The sequence below is a fragment of the Eublepharis macularius genome, chromosome 14 (genome assembly GCF_028583425.1).
Source record: "Eublepharis macularius isolate TG4126 chromosome 14, MPM_Emac_v1.0, whole genome shotgun sequence".
NCBI classification, from domain to species: domain Eukaryota; kingdom Metazoa; phylum Chordata; class Lepidosauria; order Squamata; family Eublepharidae; genus Eublepharis; species Eublepharis macularius.
The window spans coordinates 36,028,539-36,055,403 of NC_072803.1; the positions used below are offsets into that span (position 1 = coordinate 36,028,539).

The 26,865-nt window shown below is 44.6% G+C and overlaps 1 protein-coding gene across 4 annotated transcripts in view; it reads right to left on the reverse strand.

Annotated features, from left to right (window-relative positions):
* KCNIP3 (potassium voltage-gated channel interacting protein 3) overlaps nucleotides 1-26,865 on the reverse strand; it is a 126,516-nt gene continuing 99,651 nt past the window's right edge. For 3 of the 4 annotated variants that reach the window (XM_054997776.1, XM_054997775.1, XM_054997777.1), the window contains 7 exons: nucleotides 14,176-14,300; nucleotides 8,804-8,873; nucleotides 7,530-7,600; nucleotides 6,123-6,230; nucleotides 3,567-3,671; nucleotides 2,952-3,014; nucleotides 1-443 (listed from right to left, as the gene is read on the reverse strand). In XM_054997776.1, the coding sequence (XP_054853751.1) occupies nucleotides 396-443; nucleotides 2,952-3,014; nucleotides 3,567-3,671; nucleotides 6,123-6,230; nucleotides 7,530-7,600; nucleotides 8,804-8,873; nucleotides 14,176-14,300 (590 nt within the window). In that variant the 3' untranslated portion in view covers nucleotides 1-395. Of the gene's footprint in view, nucleotides 444-2,951; nucleotides 3,015-3,566; nucleotides 3,672-6,122; nucleotides 6,231-7,529; nucleotides 7,601-8,803; nucleotides 8,874-14,175; nucleotides 14,301-17,250; nucleotides 17,416-26,865 lie in introns of those variants that run through there. The other variant, XM_054997778.1, reaches the window with a different exon arrangement.

Consider the following 26,865-nt stretch of genomic DNA (forward strand, 5'->3'; position numbering starts at 1 on the left):
TTCCTCTTCTCCAAATAAAAATCTGCTAAGAGCTAGAGCTTAATCAATGGCCAGCTTCACTTACTCTCACAAAGGAGATCCCTTTCTCACCAGGCTCTCCATTTGCTGACTGATACTGTTTGACTTTGTGACTTTTTCTGCCTTGCCAGAGAATCCCCTGCAGGCCAATTTGCTCCATTCAGATCTCCCTCTTTCTCTCTCCTGCTCCAGCAAGTCTTGCAAGCAAATGACATCTTTCCCCCATTTTTGTCTTTCCCCCCCTTTCAATATAAAAAAGTTTTTGTTTTCTCAGAAAGATGTGTGTGTGCTTCACGAGAAAGATGGACGGACCCATCCAAGTGCAGGCCAGGAGAAATCACGTGGGCCGGGAGAGACGAGGTTGGATTGGCAGCCTCCTAAATGACATTCTCAAATAGCTGCATGGAGCTCATGATGTTCTCATCCTGTAAGGGGGAAGGGGAAGGTATCAGTGACAGACTGCAAATGAAAAGGAATCATTACAGTTCCTTCCTGTTATTCATTTCCCTGAGCCTGTGGTTATAACAGGACAATTTCCAAAGGAGAAATAAATTAACCAAAATAATGTAAAGTTTCTGCAAGCTCAAAATGTTCAGTCACAGAGGAGGCTGTATACTCTGTCTCTGCATGACTTACTGCAAGGACCTTGCCTCCCTTTAGTAGGGACAAGTAGTTATGCCATGCCTCTGCACTGGGTATAGTCCTGAAGCAGAGATGCTGCAGCATTTCCTGCTCTCAGAGGAGTTTGCATGTTCCATCTCTGCAAGAGTTACTGCTCCAGGCTTTATTTTTTCCAAGCAGCCTTGCGGGAGAGGGCTGGCTAATTCCATCTCATCTCACTGTATCATTCATTCACTGCCAATGTAGGCAGACAGTAGAATTACCAGCTCCCACAATGAGGCTGGCTTTTGTGTAAATTACTGCTCTGGACTTCCTGTCTTCCTCTCTGAAACCATGTAACACTTACATGCTCTAGAAGGTTTTTTTTCCAGTTCAAAAGTGAAGAATATCTCCCAGTGTTTAATTTGGAAAAGAAGTGTGCCTTGGGCTATTTGGAAAACACTCTCCTAACTGGAAGGCCATGAAACCTGCAGCTCATATTGCACCAGCAAGTGCTTGTTATAGGTAGATTGCCGGTACCTGGCAATGAAGGCACACAGCCAAGGGGGGCACTTCATACAATACAAAAGTTCTAGTGGCTACAACAAGGACTTTGTATCAGACGTGTAGTGTGAGTGCTGTGCCTCTCGGATGCATGCAAGCCTGATGCTGATCATGGCTGTAGCACATGGGAAAAATAAAATTCAGCCCATTCTTGCATTCTGAAACAGCTCTGAAGAGCTACTATTCATTCTGGAGGATAATTTGCATACAGTAATGGCTACACGTAAGCTTCCTGCCAGAGCACATAGCTGCTCCTTAGGGCTGTTTTGGGTGTAGCCCAGTCTCATCAGATCTTGGAAGCTTGGCAAAGCTGGTACTTGAATGGGAGACCACTAAGGAAGTCTGCAGAGGAAGGCACTGGCAAACCATGTCTGCGTCTGGCTTGCTTGACAGCCCCTTGCTGGGGTCAACATAAGTTGGTTGCAGCTTGATGGTGAGATGTGCAATCTGGGTCTGGGAGCTGGGGGGAAAGCCAGATTTATGGTGATCTAGCTAAATCCAGCTTTCCTGGTTTTCTCTGAAGAACCCCAGATCTAACCTGGGCACCCAGACTCTGCTAGGCTGGATTATTTGGCTGCAGCAGGGGGGTCGCAGGCAGCAAACAAGAGGGCAGTGGCTCAAATGGGGCTGAGCTGAGCTGAGCAGGGGAGTGTTCAAGGCTGGCAGTGCAGGGGAGGAGGCAACAGGCAGAGTTGATTCCCATCCCATTCCTCCCCTCCTCCCCTTCAAGCTGCCTTTTAAACTGGCTGCCTTTTAAACTGCCTTTTAAAAGGCAGCCAGTCAAGCCGGCTGCCTTTTAAACTCTGCAACTTGACTTAGCTTCCCCACACCTTGCTTCAGTAAAGGGATTCTCCTTAGGGATTCTTTGGTTTGATATTGGGATTATCTGGTTTGATAATAAGCTTGCAAGGGAGTTAATGTCAAACCAGAGAATCCCAATGGGGGGCACAGAGTTTAAAAGTCTTGGAAATGTTTCTTCCATATGAAACAATGGAGTGTGGCTAGGGGCAGCTTGTTCAGGAGCCCATAGAACTCCTGAGACTTTGGGAGGGTTTTTAGAGGACAGTCAGGAGTAGGTTCCTGGCAAATTTCGTGAAGATTGCTTTAAAAATGCCCCCCAGAGATTTTCTCCCATAGGGAATAGTGGCCAGTTAAATCTGGAATTCTCTAACCTAGATCAGCGAATTGGACCTAGATTTCAGGAATCCCAGATATTTTTTAAAACATGAAACCCAGACTTGGATCACTCAGATTTGTGTGTGCGCGCACGCACGCACGCGCGTGCACACCCCTACTTGATGGCACATATGTACATATATAGGGCTGTTTTAGGGTGTGAAAGTGGCACAGTGAGAAAGGCTCAAGCCCATTCTTCCTGTGTACTGAGGTCACCAGCAGAATAGGACCACATACATCGAAGCATAAAACTCTCATTGCAAGTGTGCTTCAAAGTCCTGTTGCTGGCCATAAGGACCTTAGGTTGTGTGAACTGACCCCAGATTTCTTACCCACGAAGTGTGAACTCCCTTCCTCTGAGCACACTTGTATCTGGGGAATGTGTGAATTAGTCACCTCCCCCAAATCCACTTAGTTTCTTCCAACGTTGATTTCCCCCCCCCCTTTCCCTCTGGCAGCTGTGTGCTGTTGCCCCGATTTGAATGGGACTTGCACCAGAACAGTTGAGAATGCTGCATTTTAAAAGACGCTGCAGACCTTGTATAAATGCCCTTTGCAAAAGGTAGGTTTGGCAACAGTGGAAAAGAGCTCACCTTTTGACAAGTTTCTAGGAACTCCTCGATTGTGACCACGCCGTCCTGATTTTTGTCCATTTTCTGAAATGCAAAAGGTGCTCTGTGAATGGCTGACACCCAATCCGGGGATGCAACGCTCAACCCAAATCAATTGCCTCCCCACTCCAGCATGACTGTCCTTGTTCTCCCACCTTGCAAGCCCATGGACAGTCCTCCAAGTATTTCACTTGCTATTCTCCCCTGCCCTTGCTGGTTTTTTGATGTCTACCTGATAAACTGTTAAGTTGTTTGACAGAAAGGGCATTTCCAAATTCAAACCCCAACCAGAATAACTTTTGCTCATTTGTGTTAGAAAATTTTCTCCTTTGTGAATACAAAGTGGAGGCTTGCTATGGAAAAAATGCAGAGCAGATGCCCAGAGGACTTAAAATAATCCTGTTGCATCCATTTTGTCCTGCTCTCACTTCTTGTGGGCTCCTTCCCAGCTCCTCTCTCATGGAGTTCCTCTTGCCAACCTGTGTGCCTCTCAGGCTATGTATAGGGTCACCCCCTTGCAATGGGCAAGCAAGTGATCCCTTTTTCTCAGACGCGTTCTTTGCTGACAGATTATCCACAGACTGCCCTCTTTCCTACCTGGAAGAATTTCTCCACGTGCTGAATAGGAGCATCTTCCCTCAAGATTGGGTAGGTGTAGCGGCCCATCATGTCGTATATGGACTTCATTATTGCCAACATTTCCTGGAAGGGAATGAAGTTGTCAGAGTGAACTGCAGGCCAGACCAAGCCAGTTTTTTTCGGTAATAGAAAACTGCTCACAAGCAAGTTACCTAAGGGAAGCAAGGGATTGACCACCTCTCTCCTTATATGCTGTGCCTTTCTGCTCTTATTTCTCATTATCCCATGACATTTAATGGTTCTGCTTTCTCTCGCCTTCAGCCACCCCCAAAGTTAACCATTCTCTTAAACAATGCTGCCTCTCTTTTGGTGCCTCCTGCCATGTCTGTAATTCTCTCCCCGTCAATGAATGACAATAGCATCAGAGCCCCAAGAGGATCATGGCCAACACTTCCAAGGACCTCCTGGTAAATTTGTGGCTGGTCATTCTTAGAGGAAGCTCTACCATGAGAGATTCAGGCCTTAACTATGCGAGATGCCCCTGGGTCTGTCCATCAGATGTGTGATGGGAGATCCTAATTGAACTTTGACTTCCAGACTTGCAGAGGCCTGATTTCAAATAAGGACCACAGCACTATTTTTCTGGCCTTTTACAACCTTGGAACTACTATTTGCCCCTTTAGGGGCTACATATATATCTAAGAGCCCCATGGTGCAGAGTGGTAAGCTGCAGTACTACAGCCCAAGCTCTGCTCACAACCTGAGTTCAATCCTGGTGGAAGCCAGGTTCAAATAGCCAGCTTAAAGTTGACTCGGCCTTCCATCCTTCTGAGGTCGGTAAAATGAGTACCCAGTTTCCTGAGGGTAAAGTGTAGATGACTGAGGAAGGCAATGGCAAACCACCCCATAACAAAAAGTCTGCCAAGAAAACGTCATGATGCAATGTCCCCTGTTGGTCAGTAATGACCTTTACCTTTATATATCTATGGAGTAAAGTAATTTCCCCAACAGTTAACAGGGTGGGAAACTGCTGCAATCCTGATCAGAATCAGGTCCCTAGTGTAGCTTGGGAATGCCTAGTGCATATCTTCTTGACAGTCTGAAAGACTGGACTCTAGAACAGCATGTCATGCAGTTATGCCCCTGTCTCCCCTATTTACTGGATCAAAACCTCCAGAAAGTTGCTGCTACCATTGCCAATGACCAAGGCTGGGTCTTTGCTGTAATTGGCTGCCTCAGTGGTCATGATGAAGGCAAAAAGGTGGGATATAAATTTTGCAAATAAATAAATCATCCTGCACAAGTACAGTCTGTGGTTAAAGGTGCAGAATTCAGCTTGCTGAGAATCTCACTTTACTTTCTTGTTTTGTAGCCTTTCCAATCGCAAAGATGTTTTAAAATGTGCAGAAATCTGCTGAAATCTGCAATGCCAGGAGAGAGAGGTGGTTAAATTCAAGCGGCTGGAAACATGATATGCAGACCCAAAGAGTCAGGTTAGCTAAAGCCACATATAATCCTAAAGCAAATCTGTAAGATTTAGTCTTCAAGGGCACAAATTTGGGTTTTGTAGAATAAATAAATGAAAATTTGTTTGCATCCAAACTCATCTTTGTTTTGATAACATTCCCCCTTTGCTTTTCATACAAGTTGCCAAACCAACCTCTTGTATATTGCTGTGCATTTATTTAATGAGGGCTAGGTGATTTTGATTAGTGTTTGATGGGGGCAGGGGTGGCATGTAAATTTTAAACGGTACTGTCCTGTGCACTGCGGGCAGGCCTGGTCAAGTCTCCCCTGGAGTAGGGCTTCAAGCCTGGTTAGTGAGACTTGGGAGCATTGACTAGAGCAAGAAGCTTGAGGCTGGAGAACAGGGCTTGTGTCTAGTGGACTGGTTGACCCAGCAAGACAACCCACCCAAATCTCAGCTTTAGACCAGGAGGTAACTGGGCTCAACTACCCTGCTGACAAGTGCTGGAGCTCGTGAGACTGCACTATGCTCTGGCTAGGATCCTGTGCAGAAGTATTACTCTCAGAGCATTGTTTTGGGTCCATGGTGCAACTGCACACAGCCAGTCTGGCACTTTGCCTCCTTTGTGCTACCTTGGACCAGCCCTCCTTCTACCTTCACTCTTGTAAAGGGGAATGGGACTTCAGGGGCTATGGACCTGGGTTTGTGTCCTGCCTGGCGGAGGCCTAGTGGTTATCTCAGAGGTCTGTGGTAAGGTTTCAGAAGGCTTGGAATGCTAGCTTCTGGGGCTGCTGAAGCGTGGCACCTCTGGAGGATCAGGCCCTCCCTGGTCCCTCTGGTCCTCCTTGCCCCCTGGCCTTGTCGCCTCGGGCTCTTCCTCTGAGCCTTCTGTGTCAGAGTCATTGGGCTGGTCAGAGGGGGGTCATGACTCATGACAAGTACTATGCACCCACCTTGAGATTAGGAAAGGTGGGGTCCTGTTTGAAAGAAAGCAATTGCTCCTCAAATCCCACTTAGTACTTGTCACAAGCCTGCTCACATTGAACCAAACAAGCATGTTTTCTGGTTGCTTTCTTTACTGCCCCCCCCCCCACACCACCAGGTACCTCCTTGGTGATGTAGCCGTCTTTGTTGATGTCATAGAGATTGAACGCCCAGTTGAGCTTCTCATGCACTGTCCCACGCAACAGGATGGAGAGGTCGATGACAAAATCCTGTAACAAAAGATGGAGCAAAGACAAATGGTGAATCTCACAAGAAGACATGGAATCTCACAAGAAGACATGGAGGGAAAACTGTTCCACCCTCAAACAGCTGCTTTACATCTGATTTTCTGGAAGTAGACTTTCAGACAATAACCTTGACCCTTGGAAGGACAAAGCAAAATGTTACCGGTTGTGACGCTTCTGAGGAATCTTTCCTATAGATGTGGTTTCTAGTTCTAAATTTAGAAAAAGGATTTACTGTTTCTATTTTCTAAAATCTATTTTTATACCAGTCACCCAATCCCAGCCCCAGCAGCCGCAAGAACAGACCACAAATGTTGTCTGTGATGCTTCAATGGTTCGTTTATTTATTCATTTATCTCAGAAGTTCAGGGTGACTTTAAGAATTTAGGAGGGAGGGGGAACTAAGCTGCAACAAAGTAGCCTCTTTATCTCCCCCTCCCCACCCCCCAGCACAACTACCTTTGTATAACTGCTGGAGATTATTCAGGCTTTGAATTATCTCAAAGGGGAGTTTGCTTAGTTAAGCATGACCACACCTGTCTCTGAACAAAAATCAAAGTGATTTACAATTTTTTTAAACAACATACATCAAAGATAAAAGCATATTAAAATATGATTGAACACTGCACTCAGTACAGTCCTGTGGTGTTGGCACACTGTAATGCACCCAGCTACTACTTTACCCAGGGATACCCACCAGTGCCTCAACATGTGAGATGCAGAGGTCCAACTGCCTCAGGGCCCAGAATGCTAAGTTAAAGGTGCTTTCTAAATTTGGAGGAAGTCATGACAATTCTACTGGTTTAAATTTTCAGTGTAGACACCAGCGCCACCCTAATGGCTGTTTCCAATGTACGTAGCAGTGTGCAGGCACTGCCGAGAAGACTCACTTTGCCTCTTGCTTCCCCCTCTGCCAGTCAAATCCTGGTTAATAATATTAATAATAATAACGCAAGGAAAATCATCAACACAATGTAAGGTTAAAGGTGATATTCTTTTTAGACACTGAAGGCAATTTGAAAGAGGTTGGTGCTCATTTTTTTTTGCCTCCGATGAGCAGGTTTGGTAGGTTTTTGTATTGTTCTCAAAACCTGCTTAATCCAAGTTAGTATATGTTTCCTAAAATAAATAAAATGTGAAATCCAGACAATAAAATAATGGCTCTCTCAAATCTCTTTCAACTCCTGTTGTTTGTCTCCATATTTCTCTCTCCAAATGGTTAAGAAGAGCCAGAACTATGAACAGAACCGGTACCATGATCCCAGGAGAGGCAAGGGTATTTACCTCAAAGCGGATGGCTCCATTCCGGTCCACATCGAAGGCGTTGAACAGGAAATGAGCATACATGGTGGCATCTAGAAAAGGAATAGTGGAAGCAGATGGAGTGCAAATAGAGAGCACTGCTCACTGGCTGTATCTAAGACATAATTCACATTTTGCCCCAGTCGCCTGGGACCTGTTTCCCTGCAGGTCATCTTCCCAAGTGGCTCCAATCATGTCTGCAGGATGGAATCATATGGGAAGGGGCCATATCATTTTCCTCACCACAGTAATGGATCAGTGTTGGAAGCAATTGTGAGGGAAATACTCTTCTGCTGCTGTGGTCATTCATTCATTCATCACATTTGTAACTTGCATTTACTCCAAGGAGCCCAGATGGATTTAAATGGGAAACATTCCATTTTATCTTCACAACCACTCTGAAGGAGGCTAGGCTGAGAGAGAGTGACTGGCGCATGGCCACCCCATTAGCTTTCTGGCTTTCAGACTAACCCCGAACAGCGAATTGTAGATACATTTAGACCAACACAGACGATATGTTTAAAAGAATAGGGCCCTCCATGCAAATCTGCAACTCACACACATTTCCCATCAGACTGTTACTGTGCGCCCAATTTTGGGGGGAAGGGAGAGGGGTTTTAACAAATGGCAGAGCAGCTGCTTAGCCTGTTGAAGATCCCAAGATCAGTCCCTACTATCTTCAATTCAAAGGGCCTCCGAGAGCACGGCTTGGGGTGTCTGTCAAAGCTGACAGCCGTGGGCTAGAATAATTCACTGTGAAGCAGTTCCAGATGGAGGATGCTTGGCTACTTTACTGGTGGAGGAAAGCGCATTGCACCTCCTTATGCTTCTCAGTGCAAATCCTGCCACACAAAGGTTTCAAGCAAGGTCAGCTCTGTGTTGAACTGTCTGGGTGGCAAATGGGAAAGCAATTGGGAGGGCACCAAAGATTGGTCAGTCAAGTTGCTGATGCTACTAGCTGAACACTGGGCTCATGCATCCTCCACCAACTGCTTATGGATGCAAGGAAAATATGAAATTCATGGTACCATCCTACAACTGTCAAGGTGCCTTGGTTGCAATGAAAAAATCGCAGCTGTGCAAGAGCCCAGCCCCCTGCAATCTTTGCCAGTGGGGTTGCACAGGAGACCTTCCAAAGAGGTTGTATCCCAGGTTATGTGTTGGGTGCCTCTTGGATTTTCTGTCCCAAGCACCCACATACTTAGGAGTTTGTGTGCATATATACCATCTAAAAGCTGGGGAGTTGCAAGACTCACCTCCTTGGGGGAAGAACTGTGAATAGATGAGCTTGAAAGTGTCCTCATCCACCAAGCCACTCGGGCATTCCTATCACAGCGGATCACAAGACAGAAGACTGGTCACTTATCATTCCGAAGAAAGGGCAAAAAATCCTCTAGCCCAGCTCTGGCATATCCTGTCCCCTAAATGTTCCACTTTGCTCCAAACAAAATGTTCCAATTTGCTCCAAACAGTAGTTTGTTTATTTTGACTTCGGTCGAATCCACATTACTCATTCTAAGTCGCATGTTCCCCGCATTCCCCACGCAATCCCGAGTGCCGGTCACATTACCTCATTAAACAGACGCATTTCATTCGCATTTCTCCCGAATATGTGGTCACAGGTTTTCAACGGGAGTTTCATGGTGGCCGTGAACGGGCCAATGCGCAATTTACGCGTTTTTTTTAAAAACCACCCCCCTTCCTGTGTCTCTCCGGCCGTTCTGAGAGTTCCTATTGGCTGATTCAACTTGCAAGTGCTCCGTAGTCTGCAAAGACTGTTTTTGACTTCATAGCATTGGATTTATTGATTATGCTGTTTCTGAATCAAATCTGGTAGTTTGAAAAATCATTTTGGGGTGAATCCATTCTCAGAACGGACTCGCGAAACTTCCTTTTTAACTGTTTTTTATTTTTTTATTTTATATTACTGTAATATCGAAATTATGAAATATCAAAATAATGACACTCCAAGGAAGTGAAACTTCAGTAAAATTCAGGCACTGAACTGTCCTGCATAGGAAATGCCCACGAAAGCTTCCCACATGCTTCCAAATTTCCAAAAAAGAAACGGGAGAGAGCCATCAGTGCTGTCAGTGGGGGAAAGAGAGGCATCATTATCTTCAATGATGTTTCTTTATAAGGCAAGATCGAAATAACGGAAAAGTGCGCTCAAAATTTTTTTTAAAAAATGGGCGGGGAAAAAAAGGTCCCGCCCAAAAAAGCGGTTTTTGAGCGGCCATGTGACCGGAGGGACGCGCAAGAAAGACGGATTGGAAGCAGGGATGTGAACGAAGAGGAAAAAATCACGGATTGGAGGCAAACGGAAGATATCCGATAAACATGCGGGTAATGGGTGAATGTGGATTCGACCTTCATTTATACTCTACCTTTCACCACAATGGTGACCCATCACCACAATGGTAACCCAAGGTGGTTTACATAATTTCCCTCCATATTTTTAACCTTACAACAACCTTGTGGTTGTTAGGCTGAGAATGACTTGCCCAAGGTTACGCAGCAAGCTTCCATGGTAGAATGGGGACTCAAACCTGGGTCTCCCAGATCCTCATCTGACACTTGACAAGACTCATAGGCATCGTGCCTTCCCCCAAACCATTCCTGGTCATTCCACAGGACTGACCTCCTGTGATCCCAGAGCCAGGCATGAAGCTGGCTCTGGGACGAATTCATCTAATTCATGAAGTTCTAATTCATCTCCAAAATGATTTCAAGACAAGGGCGCTCCACCTACTGCCTCTGTGCAACAGTCCTAAGATGACAGTGGCAGAGTGGGATCTATCATGATTCTCGCCTGTGTCTCCCAGTTCATCTTGGCCCTCCTGGTTGCCACTTTTTTCCTGTAAATGACTCTTCTCTGTGCCTTTAACAGAAGCCTGACACACTGAAATTAAGCAGATGAAACTGTTCCTGGCAAGGAGATGTACTTATTTATTTATAAAGTGATGGGAAGAGCTTCCATCGGCTAAATTTCTGTGTTAATAGGAGCAGGGCCAGTAAACCCACTTCGAGCTGCTGGCTCTGTTGTAGGAGTAGGGTGGCTTGTGTCAGGAGGAGGAGATCATTTTCAGGGGTTGAGAAGGCAGTCACAGAGGAAGGAGCCAAGTAGCAAAGAACAGGCCATTTTCTCCTTGCCTGGAGAACCTCTGCTTTCCACCTCACCCCTGCATTACTCAAGCTCCACCCTGAGGCACCAAGCACAGCCAGACCCTGTCTCTTCACCAACCAGCCGTTGCTCCTCCCTCCATACATGCCCCTCCCCAGGCAGTATCCCCCAAAGCATTAACTCTTAGCTTTGCAGGGAACTAGCAGCTCTTCCTCTAAGATCTGAGCAGCAATCCTAAACAGAGATATGATGGCCTTCTTCGAAGGCTGTGACCCTGTTGTGAGGACTGTGATCTCTGTCTCCTCCCAAGTGTTGCTAGCACAGCCTCTAACATTACCCATCAGAATCCTTCTGCATCCATGAAGCATTTAGAACATTTCTCTGCCACCTCTTCAGAGTCCTGCTGTGGGCTAAAGGAAGCCCCCAAAGGGGATCATGGTGTCTGTTCTCCAGCCAAGCATACAAGGGAAACTCAAAACAAACAACACAAGGGCTCCTCTGGAGCTGTAACCACTATAAATGCAAGGAAAAAAACCCTATCTGGAGGAAACACAAATATAGATTCTCTAATAGTATTATAATTTTTCTTTGTATTTTTCTTTTAATTAAAGTGCACAGTGCTATAGTGATATATAAATATGAATAAATATTACAATAAATATTTATACAATATATGAACCCTTTCATAATTCAACAGTCAAAAGGAATGATAATCCTATTGCAGACTACAGTCCTTCTGCTGCAGGGCAGAGCCTAACGGGCACTGCCAGCATAATCACTACCCGTTTCGTAATCCAGACTTTTTCAAAGGCTTGTCATTCCTTATGTAAAAGGACTTCAAGCATTCAGTCTCATATCACCAACTTGGCAAAGCTTTAGATGGATCATATCCGTGGGCAGCATGCTATATTGAACTCATTATAAACTCTTGACTGTTGAATTATTATCTGGAATAAGAAGGAACTACTATCACAATAATGAAGAACAGAATGAATATCACTTACCTCAGTGATTATCTTTAAGGACATTTTTCACCAATTGGATCTTTGAACTTTGTGCCAAAAAGGAATAGCATACTCTGAAGTATTAAATTATATATTGCATTTATGGTTATGACAGGAAGGATTCATATATTGTATAAATATTTATTGTAATATTTATTCATATTTATATATCACTATAGCACTGTGCACTTTAAGTAAAAGAAAAATACAAAGAAAAATTATAATACTATTAGAGAATCTATACTTGTGTTTCCTCCGGATAGGAGGTTTTCCTTGCATTTATAGTGGTTACAAGGGAAACTCAGCAAGCCCTTTTAGAAGTGCAATATATAAGACCTTTATATTTAAGTGGCTTTGGGAAGCAAGGATGAAGCCTGTAGGCTAGGGTTTTAGGACTTTTGGATTTTAAACTAAGATGAATTCATCAGGGAAGGCATGCCATATCTCGTGGGGGAAGCCAAAGGTTTCCCTCCCCTGGTTTGAGTGTACGCTAATAGATCCAGAGCATGAAGTCAAAGTCTCATTTGCTCATCCTTGCAAGGGTGGCCAGCCTTTCAGGATTAGGACTTCCACACCTTTTTAACAGTTGTATAAAAGAAAAGTGTCAGCATGTGCATCTTGTCATATCTTAAGGCTGTGGCAGTGGGAAAGTCACACACATTCATCAGTACAGGGATAAAAGGGGGAAAGAAACACAGCGAGGGGCATGTGTGTAGGCAGGGATGCATCCTGGCAAGGAGATCCACTGTGAGGAAGCACAATAGCGGGGCTGGTGTGGGGCAGCAACTGCGACGTTGCATCAGAATGAAGGCAGCCCAGGTTCAAAGCTCCATGAGACACAACAAGATGTCGCCATGAACATAAAGCTGCTGTTGAATATGGCTACCCCATGTTCCATTTCCAGCCTTTTCCTGTGTAACATGTAGCTGTGGAAACATGATATGATATCATTGTACGGAGCATGCTCTATCCCCATGGCAGCCAATAATATGAATTGGGGAGGTAGAAAGGCTGCTGTGATGTTACATCATGTATGGGAGCATAGGAAGAATTCTGTACAGGGGTTGTGGTTTGTGGCAGGAAGCTTGTTCAGAATCAAAACAAGATGTGGCGCTGGGAGATCTATGGCTGGATCTTCTCAGAATCCTTCCAAAGGCGAATAGCTGCTGCATAGATTCACGTTCTGATTAACTGCATTTCAGATCAGAGCCATGTCTAGGGCAGAGGGAGTGGTTTAACCCTTCCACTTCAGCACAGTTTCACCAATCGTAACCACTACCACTACCCCATTCCTCCCAGTGCTGTTAATAGCCATGGAAAGGAAAACTGATGGGCCAGAAGCCATTCCCTACTATGATTAATGATATTGCAGGGGGTTCTAATGTGCATACTTGTATGGAGAGGGAAAGTTTACACCTCCATCCTAGGGTTGTCAACCTCAAGTTGGGGTCTGGAGATCTCCCAGAATCACAACTAATCTCCAGTTCCTCTGAATAAAATGGCTGCTTTGGAGGTTGGATTCTGTGGTATTATATTCTGCTGAGGTCACTCCTCAATTCAACCCCCCCCCTCCCCAATCTCCACGAATTTCCCAAACCAGTGCTGGCAACCCTACTCCATCCATGCCATCCCCTTGATCTCAATCTAGGCCCTGTGTGGCACCTATTAGCCACTGCTGGGATGGTCCATCTATTTGAAAAAGCCCTTCCCTGATTCTGTGTCTTCTTATACTAAATGAGGCTGGAGCGGCAGGACTCTCTTTCCCGGTTAAGGAAGGCCACCTTTTCCCTTAGACTCTGCTAAGGCCCCTGCTGATAAAAGCGACTCTTCACTGAATTTCTGCTTAATGCATTCAGAGGTGGGGTGCCAAATATCTTCCATTCAGCAATATTAAAGGAGTTAGAATGTGGAATAGTCTGCTCTAAAAGCAAAGAGGATTGATTCATCAGTCTATCCTGGGATGGTCCCTGATGGTCAGAGCAGAGTTGACGTTTTAGCGAGAAATGGAATAAAATGAGCTGGGGAAACGATCAGCTTCATGCCATTATTTCAGTCGTCTTTAAGTGCCAAGAAGAGATTGCAGGAGGGAAATAATTAAAGAAATGTGTGTCTGAACATTGGATGGCTGCCTGAAATTATCCTAGAGCCAAACCATCAGCTTTTCTGGAAACTCTGGGTTGGGAAATTCCTGGAGATTTGGGAGTGGAGCCCAGGGAGGGTGGGGTTTGGGGAGGGGAGGCATCTCAGTGGGGTATAATGCAATAGAGTCCACCCTCCAAGCTTGGGTAGTGTGATTTGTTTGGAGACTGACTCCTGAAGACTAGAACTGTGGGTCTGCTACATGTCTGCTCAACTTATATAAGTTTCATCAAATGGAAAGAGAAAAAAAACCCTGCACATTTCCAGTCTGCTCATGAGCCTGACCCTGTGCAAAGGTGCCCCAAATTTCCCTATTTTGGGAAGTGTGCAGAAAGAAGTCATCATAAGCCGTCACACTCACATTCTTGAAGCCTCTGTAGAGGGACTGCAGTTCTTTCTTGGTGAATTTGGTCAGCGCTTGGAGTTGGTCTAGCCCTTCTGGCTGATGCCGGATGGCTGAAAGCTCTAACTCACTATCACCACTGTCTGAGGAAAGAAAAGACAAATCCTGTAACAGTTCAGAGTTGCTTATGAGGGTCAGAATCCTCTTGATCATTAAGAATGCCTGCTTGTAGTGTTAGGGCACTGGTCAAGTGACTGGTCAAGCATTGATTGTTTATCATCTGATGACATTAAGCCACAGTCCAAATATTCCACAAAGGTAAGAATACCATTATGTAGGTCTCAGTCTACCATCTCTATCGCATCTCTGGGTCCTCTGAGGCCCAAATGGTACATTACAAGCAAACACACACAATGAAGCCCTGATGACTCTATTTTTTAATTCAGGAAAATCTACCTGAGAAAGGGGATGAATGAATGCAGAGATATTCTCTGTGTGTGCATGCAAGCAAGCACACGTTTCGGGTCTTCCCACTTGCAAGGTCCCCACTTCACACTGGAACCCTTCAGGCCACTTTTCTCCTACCAAATTCCACAGCAATGTTTACACTTCTGTGCTCCAAATTGCCAACTCTCCAAGACACTTTTCCGGAAGGAAAAAAAGAAGTTTAGTTACATGTACAATCCCTCTGACCAAGATTCTTGCCTGTGAAATCAGCAACAAAGATTTCTGGAATTACAATACCCACTGGCTAAGTAAACAGATCAACAAAGCCAGAATACCAAGGGATGACCTGGTCCAAAAGAAAACCAAACAGAGCAGCAGAACACCACTGGTAGTCATATACAGTACCCAGATCAAATCAGTTCAACACATCATTAATGACCTGCAGCTGATACTCGACAATGATACTGCTCTCTCACAAGCATTGGGAGACAAACCTTTTCTTGTGCACAGACAGCCCCCTAACGTTAAACAACTCCTCACTCACAACAATGTACTTCCCTACATGGACACAAACTCTGGAGCCAAGGTCTGCAATAAACTAAGATGCCAACTCTGCTCCCATATTTATTCCAACTATCATTGGACCTAACAACACCAGCTATACCATCTCAGGCCCATTCACTTATTCATCTTCCTATGTTATATATATCATCAAGTGTCAGCAACGCCCTTCCAATCTCTATATTCTTGCAAAAGAATAAGTGGACATAAATCTGATATGAAAAACCAGAACATTCAAAAACCACTGGGAGAACATTTTAATCTGCCAGGACATTCCATCACTGACCTAAGAGTAGCAGTTCTCAGGCAGAGAAAATTCAAAGGAAAAATTCAATGCAAGATTGCTGGAATTGAGTTTATTTGCAAATTTGGACCAATGGATCTGACAGGGTTGTATTGGGACACAGGATTTTTCTCACATTACAGATGCTAATTTTCTGCGCTTCTCACCTATGCTTTATCAAGCTAATTACAACATGTATAGCTAGCTTCCTGATACTCTAATTTACAATACCCTTCCCACCTCCTGGCTGGATTATAAGGACTCCTTCCTTTTTCCTTTTCTGCATATCTGATGAAGGAAGCTTTGATTCTTGAAAGCTCATACACTGGAAATCTAATCGGTCTTTAAGGTGCTACTGGACTGAAATCTTGCTCATGTACTTTAATGTAACATATAGTAAAAGCCCAGGAGCAAAGTCAGGACATCCCCATCCCCATTTCGTAGGCATAGGCACTCCCTGTCTACCATATCTGAAAACTGAAGTATGCCTTTTCTAGATTTTATGAAAGGTTTTGTTTAGTTGTATTTTAAACAAAAATCATCACTACAGGTGTGTTCTGGCTTCTCTAACAGAGACACGGCTGCAGGAAAATGACAAGGTGTGTCTATCCCAGCTAACTCCTCATGGCTATGCAGTCCTACATCAACCTCGCTATGTAAGCCGGTGTGGAGGGGTTACTATTATTCTTCACGAGTCCTTCAGCTTCCACAGATCTCCAGTACAAGCTATAGCTGGTATTTTTTTTTTATTATTTTTTTATAATTTTTTTTTTATTTTCATAACTACAAAACACTACACCAGACTATCACAAGGAAAGGGGAGAGGGAAGGGACAAATGGGGGTGGAAAAAGAAAAGGGGGGGGAATGAACTACAAACACTAAACACTACACTTCAATGTTTCCCTTCATACTGTCATAATACAAAAATAGCTCCATAGAATAATGATGGAGTGGTTAATCATACAGAGAATAAACATTTCAAATTCTGATTAAACTTTCCTCCCCCTTCTAGGTCCCGGACGCAATTCTCTCTGTGCAACCGCTGTTGCGGTGCTCTCCTCCTCCTCCTCCCCCCCCCTCCGGCTCCTCCTTTTCTTCGTTCTCGGTGCAGCAGAGTTCTGGGTTTTTATTCTCAAAATCCTTTAGTTGATCTTCTGATAATATCTTATAGGCCTGATCTTTATATCTGAACCATATTCCTTCCGGGAATAACCATTTGTACTTTATTCCATGGTCCCTCAAAAGAGCTGCAAACTTTTTATATTTAAAACGCCGTTTCCGGACTAGAAATGGAACGTCCTTCAAGATCTTGACTTTCAAACCCATAAAGTCCAAATCCGCATTGTATGAGTTATATAGGATGGTGTCCCGAATCTTTTTAGATGAAAAGTCAATAATGATCTCACGAGGCAACTGTCGCTTTGTTGCATATTTTGAAGAAGCCCGACGGACCTCCAAAATGGCGCTTTTAACCTCTTCTTTAGTCGTCCTCGCGGGTGTCGCCAGTAGTTCCGAGACCAAATCCCACAGATCCTCATTTTCCTCCTCTTTCACGTTTTGGAGACGCAAAATTGTCTGCGTTCGTTCCACCTGTAGCCCGATCAGCTGGTTCTCCACCAACTTCAGCTCCTTTTTTGTAGCCTTCACAAGTGACGCACTTTCCAGAGCAGACTTTTCTGCCCCCCCCGCTGCTGCCTTAATGGTTTTCACCTCGCTTTCAATTAAGCCCACCCTTTGATCAGTTTCGTTCAGCTTGTCAACAAAGGGTTTTATGGCTTCCACCACCGCCCTGCGCACCAACTCTTCGAGCGACTCCCCCTTCAAAGTAGCCGAGATTGACTTACCGAGAGCGGGACTTTGCTTCCTTGCTGCCATTTTGGGGGGGGGGGGCGCCAACAAAATTCTGGAACTCAACGAAGGGGAAGAGCGAGTCTTCTTCAGATCAACCTCTCCTTCACAAACGCTTGTAAAACAGAAGGGATTCGCTTGTTTACAGGCTTCCGCCTGTTTCTTTTACTTGCCGTTTCTCGTTGCCCGGCGGCACTCGAGGCACCGCGCACATCTGCCGGCCTCCATAGGGACAAACGGGCAATTCCCCCCCCGCATTGATTTCGGGGAGTTCTTCCCGCCGCGTCCCGGACCCTGGCTCCCTCCCTGGGAGTCCTGGGGGCTAATCCTTGCGGATCAGCCGCCCGGTCAGGGTGCCCGGTCGTTTCCTCCCGGACCAGCCGAGAGGAGCGTCCGGCATGGCTGAGAAAACGAAACCGAATCTCAAGCTATAGCTGGTATTGACTGCATGCTCCTGTCTCTGGTAATTAAAGACAGACTGGGCATCCTGCTTGTTTACAGACCACCCAGCTCCGCTACAAGCACCCTTTCTGAGTTGGCAGAGTTGCTAGCAGACATGGTGTTGGAGACGCCTAGACTTGTTGTTCTGGGAGACTTCAACATCCATGCTGAGTGTTCAAAGTCAGGCCCAGCTCAAGAATTTATAGCTTCTCTGGCAACCCTGGGCCTCTCTCAAATAGTGTCAGGCTCTAGACATGAAGGAAGCCACACACTAGACTTAATATTTTGCACTGAACCTTTGAGGGGAAACCTTGGCTCAGTATTGGAAATTTGGCCAGAACCATGGTCAGACCATCATCTGCTGAAGGCAAAAGTGAATATAGCCCCAACACCCCTCAAAATGGGAGGTCCACTTAAAATGATTTGCCCACAAAGGCTCATAGACCCTTCCAGATTTCAAAGTGTCTTTGGGGACACATGCTCCACAGAAGCTGCTGTAGAAGCGTGGAACACAAAGCTCCTTGAAGCTATTGACACCATTGCTCCTTGTCAACCCCTCCGACCCTTGGGATGGAAGCTGTCACCATGGTTTACCATGGAGCTGGCTGACCTGAAGAGGGCTGGAAGACATCTAGAAAGACGCTGGCGAAAAACCTGCAGGGAAGCTGATAGAGCTTGCTACAGAACTCACTGGAGGACCTATGAAGCAGAAGTGAAAGTGGCAAAGAAACATTATTTCTCAGCAACCATTGTGTCGACTAGTTCATGACCCTCCCAATTATTTAGGATATTCAAACATCTTCTAACCCCTAAATCTGAATCTTTACAGTCCCAAGAACAGACAATTAGCTGTGAAGTCTTTGCTAAGTTTTTCACTGATAAAATAGCATGCATAAACTCTGATATACATGCTAGATGCAATGCAAACGAGAAAGGAGAAATGCTTAATACACCATCTGGTCTGCATTTAGACTACTTTGAACCAATTACAATGACAGACCTTAACAGGATACTGGCATCTATGAAAGCCACTACTTGTGTGATTGATCCTTGCCCTTCTTTGTTGTTAAAATCAAGTAAAGATCACATGAGTGAACCACTGAGATCTATTGTAAATCAGTCACTAACTCAGGGCACCTTCCCCCAACCACTCAAACAGGCAGTTATCTGTCTGCTAATTAAAAAAAACATCCCTAGACAAAACTGATGTGGCCAATTATCGCCCAGTCTCTAACCTGCCCTTTCTGGGCAAAGTGATTGAGAGAGCAGTAGCTGGCCAACTTCAGATCTTGGAAAACTCTAGTGCTCTTGACCCTTTCCAGTCTGGATTCAGACCAGGGCATGGGACAGAGACAGCACTAGTAGCAGTGGATGATCTCTGTCTGAATATAGACATAGGCCATGCCTCTTTATTGCTTCTCCTGGATCTCTCTGCAGCCTTTGACACAGTAGACCATGCCATCCTGTTGAGGCATTTAGAAACGGAAGTGGGCATCAAAGGATATGCCCTGGATTGGTTTAACTAGTGTAATTCCTATAGTGTTTTATCAAGTTTGTACTGTATATTTTATCTGCACTGTCGCTCATATTTTTGTTACTGTTTTATTGTTTGTAACGGCCTTTGGCCTAATACAATAAACTTTACCTACCTACCTAGAAATGGAAGTGGGCATCAAAGGATGTGCCCTGGATTGGTTTAACTTGTTTCTCATGGAATGGACTCAAAGGGTTGCTGTTGGAGATCAGCTATCTCCAGAATGGGAACTAACTTGTGGGGTTCCGCTGGGCACAATCTTATCTCCCATGTTATTCAACCTCTATGTAAAACCTTTAGGAGAACACATTCGCAGCTATGGAGTGGAATGTCATTAATATGCAGATGATACCCAACCCTATATCTCGCTATCCAGGTCCCCACAGGATGCAGTAGAAATCTTAGATCGCTGCCTGACAGCCATGGTGAAATGGCTGAAAAATAACAAATTGAAGTTGAACCCAGACAAGACTGAAGTGATGCTTGTTGGGAAGGCAGAGATCTTGAAAGACATTGTACTTCCCACTTTTGATGGAGTTCGTCTGACCCTTGCAGACTCAGTCAAGAGCCTAGGGGTTATACTGGATCCAGCACTACTACTAGAAATTAAGTTAAGGCAGCTGCAAAAAATGCTTACTACAATCTCACTCTGGCCTGGAAGATGGCTTCTTACCTCGACATGGCCGACCTAGCTACCTGGATCCATGCTATGGTAACATCGAAACTTGACTACTGTAATGCACTATACATTGGTCTCCCATCTAAATTAACTAGGAGGCTCCAATTGGTGCAAAATGCTGCGGCTCGACTGTTAGCAGGAACGAGCAGGAGCATGAACATCACTCCCATCCTATGGTCATTCCATTGGCTACCTATCAGTTACTATGCTCAATTCAAGGTATTGGTTATTACATACAAAGCTCTTCATGGCCTTGGCCCAGCATACCTACGAGATCGCCTTATGTCCCTCCACAGCAGTTTCATTCATTTGAACAGGGTCTCTTGCAGGTGCCAGCCTGCACGTGGGTGAAATCAACAGCACAGGCTTTCTCTGTGGTAGCCCCCACCCTACGGAACGGTCTGCCTGAGGAGGTCAGGAGAGCCCCCACTCTCCTGGCTTTCCGCAAATGGTGCAAAACTGAATTATTCAAAAAGGCTTTTTACTCAGATCGGACGGAAGTATTATAGGGAGGGGTCTCAAATACTTCGCCAATGAGCTAGGGACCGCAGACTTCACCACTACGTTGCCTTGCATATTATCTATTGTTTGAATATGTACTCTTATACTACTTGTACTTCATGTTTATCTAATGTCAGTCCTAAAATGTTCTGTTTCAGCAATTCTTCAGCTCTGTATTGGATCCTTGTTAATGCTATGTCTTTGTAAAATCCTATGACATGGTTGTGGAAATATCCTTAACACTATATGGAAATGTCCTTGATACTGTATGGAAATGTTCCCGATACTGATTGTACTAATCTCACACTATATAATCCACCTTGAGTCTCAGTGAGAAAGGCAGACTATAAATGACACAAACAAACAAACAAACAAACAAATAAATCATTCACATACAAGTATAATTTGTGTAGCAATGCTGGTTAGAAGAAATCATAGGTCTGCTGATTTATACCACTTGTATCAGATCAGGCCACAAACCACTCTATCACCTATAACATCAACCCTCGTCTTAAGACAAAGGCCTCATCTGGCTTCAGGATCGTTTTCCTTGCCCTTCACCGCCTTAGCAACCTGCTCCCTCTTTGATCTTTTTCACTGCCGAATACTTGCACAGAATCTTCATGCATCAGGGCTTGGAGAAAGACTTGCAATTCACATATCCTTTTTAAAGAAATGCATTGCTTTCTCCTCAAGAGAAATTCCCCAGGAAAACCTAGAGGAGTTAGCCATGTTAGTCTGTAGTAGCAAAATCGAAAAGAGTCCAGTAGCACCTTTAAGACTAACCAACTTTACTGTAGCATAAGCTTTCGAGAAGCACAGTTCTTTTCGTCAGATGCAGTAAAGTTGGTTAGTCTTAAAGGTGCTACTGGACTCTTCGATTTTGCCCAGGCAAACCTGTTATCATTCTCCATTCGTATAGGAATGGCTCGATCCTAAGTGCTGGATGCCAGGGCATTTGCTGACACTGGGGGAGCGCCTGAGTAGCTATCCATGCTGTCTCCATAAATCAAAGAAATGCCGAAAAAACACAGCTCTAAGGAAATGAGAGCATCTCGACAGGACCAGAGGCCATAGTGACACCACTGACACCTACCAATCATGGAACAGCATGCTAATGAGGCCCTTTTACCAGCCATATATGGAGGTAGCCTATCAGTACGCATACCTCTCTGATGTCACTCTGCCCCCACCCACCCATGGAACATTACACAGGAAAGAAGGCAGCACAGCCCCCTCTACTGTAGAAAGGAGTGTGACATGCCCAGCAAGGCAGGAAGGTTTAGGAGACTGACTAAGCCCTGCTCCTCCCCAGCACCACTCATTTCTGGCACCTCAGCTCTGGAGCCACACTGGTGCAGGGGTGGGGGTATACACCAGCACTGCATTGGCAGGGCACAATAACGGCAGTCTCCAAATGCACCAGTGTACCTTGAACTTATGCTGGCATAATCCCAAATTATGCAGTCATGGGGCTTAGATGCTAACCTAAGCAGTTTTCCAGTTTAGCCCTAGGATTGCTTGGGAGCTGTTTTAACGCATGGAGACAGACTCTCTTTGACACACCCTTGTACAGAAGGGAAAGCTTCCGTACAATCCCCTCCAACTCCCATTCTGCAACTCCCAGGTCCCCAGTAAGATAAGGGTGGTTAAGCATGTCGTCCTTGCTAAAATTAAATGCTGAAGCTACATCATTTTCATTATTTTAGCAAAAGAGAGAGATGCTTGATGAACTTTTAAAAGACATTAGAGCACTCAGAAGGCATTTGCTGGAAAGGACATTGGGAAGTTCACATGGGCAATCCATAAAGTCCATTCTAGATGAGTTGAATAAAGAAGGAGGAACAGTTTTAAGTAAGCATTAACTTTGCAACAGCAGCTGGGATACAGCTCTATAAACAATGCTAATTTATACTGCAGTATTCTCAGATAATAAGTATTTTATGTGAATGGGCTGTGATCCAAGGTCCTTGTGCACAGGAGTGTTCTGAGCATGTGCTGATGCACTCAGGACACAAACGACCCTTGAACTGGTGGTTGTGTGAACCAACCTGACAGGGTCGATCACCTGTTCAGGAGACAGTTGGCATTCTTTGCTTGGTCAGCTTTTAGACCCTCTTCCTATTTACTGCATCAAAAGGCAGCAAAATGTGTAGGATTTACAACGTCTGTATATATCATCTTGATATTCCTTTCACTGTATAACTGAAATCTGGCTCCTTTGGGAGAGCTTTTCTAAAGAAGATTAGCTCATCTTTTTTATTATTATTGCCACTGAGTGATGATGTGTTTCTCTTATGTTCAGATTATTGGTTTTACTATAATATCATTTGCTTGCTCATACTGAGCAATGCCTTGTGCATAGAAAAGACTTTCATAAACACATTTTAACAACAACAACACAAACAACACAGCAGTCAAGGCCACAAAATAACCACAGAGGTCAATTCGCAATGTTTTTATATACAGTGCCGTCCAATGCAGAGTTGTGTCCAGGACCATTGACTTCCATGCCCTTAGAAGGCTGTAACTTTGCCTAGGAAGGCACTGATAGAATTGGAAAACTGGTCACTAATGTCTAATGGTCAGTAGAGCTTCTGCTCAACCTGAGCAGCAGTTCCAATTTTAGAATAAAACAAGTAGAAAACAAACCACATTATGCCGGTTCTGCATTGATATATGCCCTCATCTGGATAGCCCAGGCATGCCTGATCTCATCAGATCTTGGCTACTAAACAGAATCAGCCTTGGTTAGCAACTGGATGGGAGAATCCCTCCAAGGAAAACCAGGGTTGCTATGGAGAGGCAGGCAATGGCAAACTACTCCCAGTAGGGGGTCACCATAAATCTGATCTGACTTGACAGCACTTTCTACTACCATCACAATGATACATAGCCATTAAAAAGTCATACTTAAAGTGTATTTGCTTTTTTACATTTCCAAAAGTTCTTCCTCTTTGCCCCAACTTCATATCTGCTTTTGAAAGTGAAGGCAGGGCTGATTCAAATTAGTTTGGGGTCATACATCTGTCTATACGTTTTCTACTTAATATGGACAAATCTCCCCAAATACTGAACAGTCCATAAAAATTATGTATGCTTATCAGCCTTGGGTATAGGAGAATTTTGATTCAAATTCCCAACACCCAAACACTTTGGAAATATGCAAATATTAAAATAATAGTAAGTACCAATAAATGGTTGTTGTGGGTTTTCCGGGCTGTATTGCCGTGGTCTTGGCATTGTAGTTCCTGACGTTTCGCCAGCAGCTGTGGCTGGCATCTTCAGAGGTGTAGCACCAAAAGACAGAGATCTCTCAGTGTCACACAATGCCAAGACCACGGCAATACAGCCCGGAAAACCCACAACAACCATCATTCTCCGGCCATGAAAGCCATCGACAATACACAGTACCAATAAAGTTGACTGCATGTAGCCAAAGTCCCTTACATTAAAAGTACATAAAATCCAAGGGTGAATGTCAGAATAGTACTACAGTAGTATTAAAATAGTAACCAATTCTAAACCACAAAAAGCTACAGGCGGTGATGGTATCTAAATGCCTCCTCTTCTCCTTTATTTGAAGGTATGCTCCTTTTTATATAATTTGGCAATATCAGTATATCTTGTCATGCCAATAAAGTAATTTTCATTATGTCAGAGTCAAGGAAAAATACTAGAAATAGGTTTTTTCATGATGGAAGAGAAAATATTTATCACTGTTTTCTGTAGTCTTGTAAGAATGAGGGAGGAAACATTTATGGCAGGGTTGTTTATTACAGTTTTTGTGAGCCAGAATCCACCCCTCAATTCTTGTATCACGAAGTTGAGTAGAATTTGAACATAAATTTTGTTCAGGAGGAACCAGCATCAAAACCTTCAAGTTGTAATTATGTACCCAAGCATTGTTATATGGAGCCAGCTCTTGTGAAAATTCAGGTCCGTATTTTGACAAGAAATCTTTAGAAGATCTAGTCTAAAGGTATAGGCAGAGCCATTATCCAGCCTCCAGAGAAGCACATCATTTTCTGTCATGAACTCAGTTTCTAAGAACTTTCTGCCATGGTTCCTACCAGCCAAGAATTACATATCCTCTCCTAAAAATAGAGGAATCCCACCCACATACATGGGGATTTGGAGTATCTTCCAGCAAAGAAGGATGCTGGATCACTAAAAGGAAGCCACAGCTAGATCTTTTTGCTCTGGGCAAAAAGCCTTCACAACCATGTAACAAGCATCACACCACAGTAAACATTGGATCATGGAAAACCCTTTGCCCAAGGTGAACAAAATTCTCCTGTCATGGTCAAAAAGTTCAGAGTCGTATGAATAGGAGAAAAGCAAAAACAGGAAGAATTTCTTCAAGCAATTCAGAAGTCTTGGGAGTCCTTGCAACACTACGCTACCAGTCAACATCAAAAAAGTCTTCAAAGAAAGATCAGATGGATACATTATGATGGATCTATTGATCGTTCTCATGGGAGATGGATGGATTGATCCAGCAGAGTTCTCTGCTTAATGGTTTTAGACTGGAGTAAGTCTGTTTAGGATTTCACTGCAAATCACAATAGGTTCAGAACTACTGACAGCTTCCTTGCTGATTAATTACTAGGAAGGGAGGCCTGGCTGATGGTTTGTTCCTTCCTGATCCTGTTATTGCTCAGGATACTGACTCCCAGCGAACCCATCTTTGATATCTGGGCTGCTGCCCGTCCATTTTCTCTCTCTTTTTGCACTGTCAGAGGGGCTGAGAAAGCACATACAGTTATCTGGTAGCCTTGGTGTAATTCCTGGCTAGAAAACAAGACACTTGAGCAGCTGCTAGTTGGAAATGAGTCCTTCCATTGTAGGCTTCGCAAGTGGCTTTCCTCTTCTAGCTTAAATGAATGTGAGCCCTGGGCAGAAAAGGGAAATCAAGTCACATAGGCAGTTCAAAGTGGTGGCATCTGGTGGTCTTAAATCTTTCGAGCTGTACATGCAGCTGGTGCTCCTGCTTAGCCACCTCTACAGTTCAGGTAACTTGCCACTTTGGCAACTGTCCAGATGAAATCGCTGCTTTTCCTAGGCAAGCCATCGGCTGAGATGAACATAAATCATTCACATTCCGTCTAAGACTCCTTTGCTTCTGGAGCCTCTGGACTGTCCAGCGTCTCTCAGCACACTCCTTAATTGCTCACAGTGTAAATGTCAGTAATATTTTGAAGCTCAGAAAAGTTATAAGGGGAGTTAGAACAACACAGGCAAAACATTAGATGTTTAAACCATCAGATCATATTGTTAAGAGAAGAGGATATTTGGTGCAGGTGGAAAACAAAAAAGCACAGATTCATGGAAGGCGAACACTAAACTTAGCCATCAATGGATGGTTCTAAGCTGAGAAACTGAAGCTAGTCATCTGCAAAGGATCCAGAAATCCTAGATCAAAGCAGAGCCTGTGCTTCATCTTCAGAGCGTAGCATCTTTTCAGTCGGTATTTGAACAAAAGATTTGCTCAAAATATTTCTTTTCAGTTCAGACACTGGACCTTAAAAAAAAGTAAGGTTCAGCATGTGAGGAACCTGTAACATCATAATCCATGACAGCCAATCACAAATTTTCTTTCTCAAGGCACAAAGCTGATGCTACACAAGCAATTAATTTTAACAATAGACAGGCCTAAGACAGGCTTCCCAAATCCATGGACCACCAAGCCAGATCTCAAACTCATCCCAGTTTTGCACAACCATGCAAGCAGCAAAAACTGGATTTTGCATTGCATTCCTGGCTATCATTGACAGATGATGGGGCTTTGTTTGGCTTGCTGTGTCCCAAGCTGTGCAGCTCTTTCTGACCAAAGTCTTCACAATCTAATTCTGATTCTTCACAATCAGATGCGGCCCTCTTGCTCTGAAGTGATGGTTTTGAGCTATCAGTAGGCTTGCCATTCCCCTGCCTGGGGCAGGAGATCCCCTACTCCCCCCTGCCCCCATGCCCCCACTTACCTGGCCAGCGGGGGTGTGCACACCCCGGGATACCCCTCCGGTGGTATGGTCCACCCCCAGGCGGTGCAGTGCACTCCTGCCCCCCCTCCCAGCAGCGTGCTCCCGTGCCCACAGCGGGCCCATTTTGGGCCAAATTGGGCCCGCAGTTGGGGGGCGGGTGCGATTCAGCCCTTTGGCAAGTGCGGGAGCATTCCTGGGCTGCCCTTTGACCCACGCGATGACATCTCTTCCCGGAAGTGATGTCATAACACCAGCTGGGAATGAGAAGAAGAAAACAGGGGAAGAGGGGAGGTAAGAGCCAGTGTCCCACTCTTCCACTGGGAGAGCAAAGGGACCTGGCAATCCTAGCTCTCATTCAAGAAGCAGGAAACATTTATTATCTTGGAGGACCTTTAAAACACCCAAAAGGACAAAGATCTGGATACCAAGTCC